General features: G+C 44.2%; 1 protein-coding gene across 2 annotated transcripts in view; it reads right to left on the minus strand.

The window, feature by feature from the left end:
• Positions 1-616: 616 nt before the first annotated feature.
• GTF2E2 (general transcription factor IIE subunit 2) overlaps positions 617-7558 on the minus strand; it is an 80978-nt gene continuing 74036 nt past the window's right edge. For both annotated transcript variants that reach the window (XM_023737825.1, XM_023737826.1), the window contains exons 4-5: positions 2904-3019; positions 617-1441 (exon numbers count right to left, since the gene is read on the minus strand). In XM_023737825.1, the coding sequence (XP_023593593.1) occupies positions 1325-1441; positions 2904-3019 (233 nt within the window). In that variant the 3' untranslated portion in view covers positions 617-1324. The remainder of the gene's footprint in view (positions 1442-2903; positions 3020-7558) is intronic.

Raw genomic sequence — 7558 nt, forward strand, 5'->3', positions numbered from 1 at the left:
GGAAAATAGTTTTACACCACAAGACATTAAGCTGCCTCGCACTCCCAGAAAACTTCTGATACAAAGCAAGACAGGCTGAGCTTCCGTGTTCTAAATTATCATGTGGCACCCTCAGTTTTTTATCTTCTCACGCCATGTTTTGGGGCTATGAGGTAAGCAGTAAGATGACACTGTAAATAGAAGAGAAGTCGATAAAGGATACAAAGAGCTAAAAAAGCAGACACTCCCTGTCACCTCTACAATGTACTGATGGCTCCGTTACCATTACACCCTTTTTGAGAACACTGAACCTTCATATTGTAATCCACAATTTCTATTTGTGATGAAAATTGTAAACAATCCACTCAAAGGACCACCGAAGACCATACAAAAAGCACAGGTAAGGAAAATAGGTTGTTTGCCACAGAAGGCTGGAATCACCACACAGATTTCCCATAAGCCACCACGACGCTTAAGGACCAGGACCACACATATTTGGTAATGGCACTCATGGGCTCGGCCATTGCCAGGGAGATGGGGGGAGCCTCCACCAGAACAGCCCTGAGGTCAAGCCACTGGAGGGCTGGGACATGGTGAAGCTGATGCTGAGGTGGCGGGAAGACCCTCTCCACCGACGTTTGGGTTGATATCAGACCATAACCTCCTAAATCCACGAGGCTAAATAATACTGACTTATCCTTTTAAAAGAAAACATTCAAATTACTACATTTAGTGTACCTTTATTGCTTTAACTGGGTAACAAGAGGCTTAACTTGTGTTCCAGTTATGAAATTCTTATGATCAAGAGCAACACAGTGCAGAGTACAGTCTTCGACAGCATCCCAAATGTGTGCCCAAGGGGAAGTTACGACTGAAGCTGCTTTCTGCCATTTCTCAAGAATGAAAAGAAACAAACCAAACTCACTAACATCTTTAAAATCCTTCTACAATGATTTTATTATAAATATGTTCTTTTGGAATAAACAAATATTGCATTCAAGCCTATCTGCAAACTTGCTCTAAAGTAATAAAAGAGGAAAATGGAACCAGGAACCATTCCGAAGCAAAGCTAAATATCAAAGACACTTGCATGCCATGCTAAGTGCCTTCCCCCCAAGAAGTAACAGAAGGGTAACAGTGAATGTCACACCAAGTCCCATTTCTCATCAGCCTATCCAATGAAATAAGCTCTGAGTCTGGTAGTCTGCACTTGTGCTGAGACTGAACTGCTCTTCTCAGTCCTAAGAAGTAGAATGGGAAGAGAGTCAGTCTTCAGATTCCAAGCTTCAACGAGAAAGACCTTGATCCTGGAGTTGGAACCCTTTGCTCAAGGACGCACAGTTCACTATTTGCCAGGAGTGATGTCAGAGTAATCCTTCAGCACGCCAGCCAAGTGTTCATTATGAGTCTTAAATCGACGCTTTTTCTGTGACGCAGGCTTTTTCCTTCTCTGAACAGGGGCCTAAAAAGACAGGTAAAAAGTGTTAGCAATAGCAGTTACTCACTCAGAGTGAGAAGCAGTATGGTTTCGATTTACTAAAAATGCCCAGAAACCAGCAGCAAAGAGATACAGGGCTTTCGGCCTTGTTTGTTTTTTGCTTGCAGCCCGGCATCACACCCACCAGCACACTCCCCTGACGCAGTGCTCTGTGTTAAGAGTGAAATGCACAACTCCGCCAGGCACCAACTCTTACAAGAGTTGTTCTAGGCACTAAACTGAAAAGAAAAGAGAGGCAGTGAGGCTCTTTGTTGCCTCCTTTTGTTATGAGTTTTAAAAAATAGATCAACCATTACTAATTAAAAAAAGATCCAAAGTAAACAGGGCAAAATATTGAGATATGGCAAAACCATAGAGTGGATGGGCACACAAAGGTTTGTTATATTATTCTCTATTCTTTTCTGTATACTTGAAATATTAATATCACATGAAAAAAATAACAAATAAACTAAGCAACAACAGGGTATCATGACTGCTGCAATTACACTAATTGATGGAGAGAGATCATTGGCACGAAATCTGCTCTTTCTATGGGTCCCAAAAATTCACTGAGTAAAACACAAACACACACATGCACACAGAAAAGCCAGAAGCCACTGAGAAGGCACATTACAAAGTATGATGGTGAAAAGGGGACAAGAAGTACTCCTCATCCCGGCTTTGCTCTTCGACAGTTGATCAGCTGGTACAAGGCAGCTCACAAGTCTTCACGGGATTATGGATCCCTACTATGTGCAGAGGGGAGCCCTGGTGGCACGGTGGTTAAGAGCTCAGCTGCTAACCAAAAGGTCAGCAGTTCGAAGCCACCAGCCGCCCCTTGGAAGCCCTATGGCGCAGTTCTACTCTTTCCTCCAGGGTCGCTATGGGTCAGAACCGACTCGACGGCAATGCGTTTGCTTTTTTAATGTGCAGAGGTTAGGGGCTATAAAGACAGTAAGTAATATTTGGTTCCTAGGGGACCTGAAAATCACCAAAGATGATTCAGTGTGATGAGGGCTATGGCAGAGCCAGGATCTGAGTACAGAAAACACACAGCTAGTGAACCTCACTGAGGAAGGGGGAGAGGAGCAAGAGGAAGGCCATAAAGACCAAGCAGGTTCCTTCAGAAACTGGAAGAAGTACGCACCGGAGATTAGAGATGAAAGAGCGGGCAACGTGTGGGAACTACCAAACGCCCAGTATGGCTACAGCCGCTGGGACAGGGCTGGAGAGGTGACAGGGATGCCCTCGCCTGCCTGGGGAGGAGCACCTGCAGGCACAAGGGACCCACCGCCCCGACAGATCAGACACAATCTGGTCTGCCTCACGAGAGCGGGACGCTGAGGAAAACCGGGAGAGGGGAACAGACTACTGGCTCTCAGGGAGCACAGGAAGCAGTAAACTTCTCCCACCGCCCCACGCACCCACCGCCACAGGGATTACCCACCACTTTCTTTGGTCCGGATTCCTGCATGGAAGAAATACCCTGTCGCTTCAGATACTCTTCAATTTTCTCATCATCCATTGAATCCACAGTGACGCTCCTCCAAAGTTTCTGAAACTCTGTGCCAACAAGACAGTAGTTACTGTACGTTTTTACGAGCTATAGCACCAACTAGTGATCAGAATTCCAGGCTTCAGGGTTATCTGCTCTGGGTCTAAATGAACACATCCAAGAGTTCATTATCATAAAGGAAATAAGACAGGAACACTCCAACGCTGGGCTCAGAGTAGCAGGAGGGCCTGGGACCACAGGACTGTGTGGTTAGAGACCACACCAACCGCGTTCTGTCTTTGAAGTCCAGTAAATGAAGGACAACATGATCTAGGCCTCCCTGCTCTCCAGGGGAAGAAAAGCAGTCGACAGTGTTTATTCCAAAAATCGGTTCCCTCCATTTTGGGCAAACAGTTCAAATTCCTGCTCATCTTCCCTGAGCTCAGTATACACCACTTCCTCTCCTATGGATAACAACAAACAAGCAATGAGAAGGGAAACCCAGTTTTATATAGGACTGAGGTGGTGTTTAACAGTTCACTTTCAACAGACTTGAAAGCCAAATAACTAAGATGGCAGGAATGGGTGATTAATAGGTCATAAGAGAGAAGGGAGGGGTAGTTAGAGATGGAAAGATGTCTTACATCCCTCATAAACAAAGGACAAAGGCCTGGACTGCGGCCTCTATTTCCTCTCAGAGCCATGAGGCCCCTCTGCCCCATCACTATTTGTGCAACCAAGAGATCACAATCAAGACATGGCCAAAATGAAAGTCATTTGCTTCTTTAATTGTGCTATTAAAGACAAGCTCAGAGAGCCAGGCTTTACATCAAGGAGTCCTCGAGGTGCAAGTTAAGTGCTTGGCTGATCACTGAAAGGTTAGTGGTGGTTGGAACCCCCTAGCCATTCTGCAGTAGAAGGGCCTGGTGTTCTGCTCCCGTAAAGATTCCAGCCAAGAGAACTCCACGGGGCAGTTCCACTCTGTCACTTGGGGTCACTATGAGTCGGAAACTGACTCCATGGTACCTGACAACAACTTCCTTATCAACAGCTACTTTCAAACACACAAAAAAACTTCCTGTAATGTCAAAATCGTAACACTTAGGCGCGTTGGCATGCCAAAAAAAATGCTCCTTGAAAGCTCTGAAGCAGTTACCCTGGGTCTCAGGTTCACAACAGCCGTCACCCACACGAAACGTGCCTTTGTATCAAGAGTCTCCTTCTGCCTCTCTGGAACGCTCTATCAAGGCCGTGACTGGTACCGCACCACCCCCTTCATTCCACGGCCATTAAGTTTCACGGACGCTGTCAGCACGCTGGCTTCACTGACTATAAATAAAGTAGGCCCCTCGGGTGCCGAGCCAGCTTTTTTCCTGTTCCTTCTCCTTTTCCTCCTTTCTTTCTTCCCTGTTTTAATACGTATTACCAGAAGCAAATGAGGCTCTAACAGGTGATACTTAGGAAATTTGCTTTCTGCCACACACGGAAAAGCTTTCTGTTGCCAGTGACTAAATGCAAAAATGACAATCTACTACAAAGACTGCAACCTGGGCATGAAGTTATTTAAATCCAAAACATCTCTGAGTAAAATTTTTAAATCGCCATGGATATCAGGGGTTCTTTCTCCCTGACCTTTCATCTGCAGACATTACAGAAATTATTTAACTGGATGACGGCTGTTTCCATGACTCTGCCATCCTCTGCAATGGCTGGTAGCTCCTTGAGAGCAGGGAGGCCTGTGTTCTCCTCCGTTTCCCACTGACGCAGGCACTGTACCCAGTACGTGGTACTCCCTCAACAGTGTAACTACTGAAGGTATGGGATGCAATAGTCTAGACACCGGAGTGTCTATTCTCTTCTTAGACTTTATTATAAAATAATTTTATAAAACCAAAACTAAACCCGTTGCCGCTGGGTCATTTCTGACTCAAAGCGACCCTACAGGACACAGTAGAACTGCCCCATAGGGTTTCCAAGGAGCGGCTGGTAGATTCGAACTGCCAACCTTTTGGTTAGCAGCCGAGCTCTTAGCCACTGCGCCACCAGGGCTCCAAAAACCTTATACTGAAAGAGAATTTGCAAAATTAGTAGAGAGAGTTCCTGCATACCCTTCCCCTAATGTAAACACCTGACACAGTCATAGCATAATTATTGAAACTAATTAACATTAATACAATACTACTAATTAATCTACAGACCACACTGTAATTTTGCCAGTTTTCCCATCAGTGCCTTTTTCCTGGTCCAGGATGCATGCAGGACCCCACACTGCATTTAGTCATCACGTCTCCTTGCTCTCCAATCTCTACGAACGCCTCTGTCTTTGTCCCTCATGACCACATCAGTTTTGAAGAACACTGGTCAGTCATTTTGTAGAATGTCCCTCAATTTGGTTTGTGTGGTACTTCTTCATGATGAGATGGAAGTCAGTCATTTTAGGCAGAATACACAGAAGTTACGTTGTGCCCTCCCGGTGCGCAGCATCACGGCTACAGGATGTCACTATGTCTCATAACTGGTTGAGGTGGTGTCTGTCAGGTCTCCCCACCGTAAAGTTACAGTTTTTCCCTTTGTAATTAATAAGTACTGTAAGGGGAGATACTTTGATGCTATGCCAATATCCTCTTTCTCATCATACTTTCACTAATTTTAGCACCCATTACGGATGATTCTTGCCTACAAAGCTGATATAAACAGGCGAGTACAGGATTTTGTGTAAATTTGGGTAAATATCTAAGAGTGGGATAGCCAGGACATACAGTAAGCATATATTTAACTTTCAAAAGAATGAAGTTACATCCATATCTCCCACTATATGCAAAAATTAACTCAAATGATCAGAGCTAAATGTTAAAAGCTAAAACTATACCTCTTAGAAGGAAGAAAAAACTACAAGTAAATCTTCATGACCTTGGACTAGGCAATAGTTACTCAGATGTGACACCAAAAGAGCAAGCAACCAAAGAAAAATAAACTGAACTTCATCAAAATTAAAAACTCTTGTACTTTAAAAGCACTATCAAAAAAGTGAGAAGACAAGCCACGGAATGGAATATTTGCAAATCATGTATCTTATGAGGGACTTCTATCCAGAATAAAGAACTCTTGAAACTCTACAACAAAAAGACAAATAACCCAATTTTTGAAATGTGCAAAAAGATTTGATTAGACATTTCTCCAAAGAAAATATATAAATGTTCAATAAACACATTACAAGATGCACAACATCATTAGTCATCAGGGAAATTCAAATGAAAACAACAATGGAGATACCATTTCACACCCACCTGAATGCCTAGAATCAAAAAACCAAACAATAACAAGCATAGATGAGTGCACTGTAGTGGACTGCTTTAATATGGCCCTTCTAGCCACAGTCCTGTGACTCCCACAAAATGACTGGGCAGGACTATGCAAATAAAAGTATAAGACTCTTTGTAGGGGATTGTTCAGTTTTGCCATTCCACTAGGTTTAAAAAGAGCCAATCCCAGATAGAGAGAAGGGAACCTCACTACCATCAAGAAAAAGAGTTGGGGGCAGAGTGCATCCCTTGGACCCAGGGTCCCTGTGCTGAAAACCTCCTAGACCCAGGAGACAGAGCTGTAACACTGAAGAAGGCACAAGATGGCGGTGGCACGGGACTGGCAGGCTGTTTGCTGACCCACAGAGCGCCTTTGGGCAGGAGGCTTGCTGGCAGGGTAGGGTGCCTCTGGGCACTTTATCAGCAGAGTTAAAGGGCTGTAACACCTGCCTGAGCAGAGCAGGGGCTGAGCTGAGGGCCCAGAGCCCAGAGCCTAGGCTCAGCGGCAGCAGCTGAGAAAAAGCTGACCTGATTAAAGAACTGTATCCTGAGTTGTTCCTGTTGCCACCAAGTTGACTCTGATCCTGAACTGTAACCTGTTACTTCCCTAATAAACTTCATAATCATGAGTATTGTCTATGAGTTCTGTGAGGCCACTGCAATGAATTAATGAACCCAGCAGAGAAGTAGACAGTGCCGTGGGAGGGACAGCTGGTGTCAGAATTGGTAAAAAGGTTGGAAAGTGGAGGTACGTCTGACCTCCATCTCATGGAAATCAGCTTTGGGCTGATGTTGATGGTGATCCTCCCCGCTGCCACCCTGCTCCCCAAAGTTAGAGGAAGTCTGACACCATGCCATTTTTACAGGGAAGGTGTGGAGAAATTAGAACCCCGATACACTGTTGGTGGGAATGTAAAATGGTGCAGCAGCTTTGCAAGACAGTATAGCAGTTCCTCAAAAAGTTACACATAGTAACCAAATGATCAAGCAGATGTACTCCTAGGTATATACTCAAGAGAAATGAAAACATGTCCACGCAAAAACTTGTACACAAATATTCACAGCAGCATTATTCATCATAGTGAAACAATGGAAAAAGCCAAACGTCCATTAACTGATAAATGGCCAAATAAAATGTATTATATCTACAATGGAATGTTATTCAGCCATAAAAAGGAATGAAGTTGAGAATTTAGAGGGTTAAAATGTCGTGGGGTTGTTAACCAATGTCATAAAACAGCATGTGTGTTACTGTTACATGAGAAACTATCTGTTCTGTAAGCCTTCACCTGAAGTACAATAAAA

This window comes from Trichechus manatus, unplaced genomic scaffold (genome assembly GCF_000243295.1).
Source record: "Trichechus manatus latirostris isolate Lorelei unplaced genomic scaffold, TriManLat1.0 scaffold00109, whole genome shotgun sequence".
Lineage (NCBI taxonomy): Eukaryota > Metazoa > Chordata > Mammalia > Sirenia > Trichechidae > Trichechus > Trichechus manatus.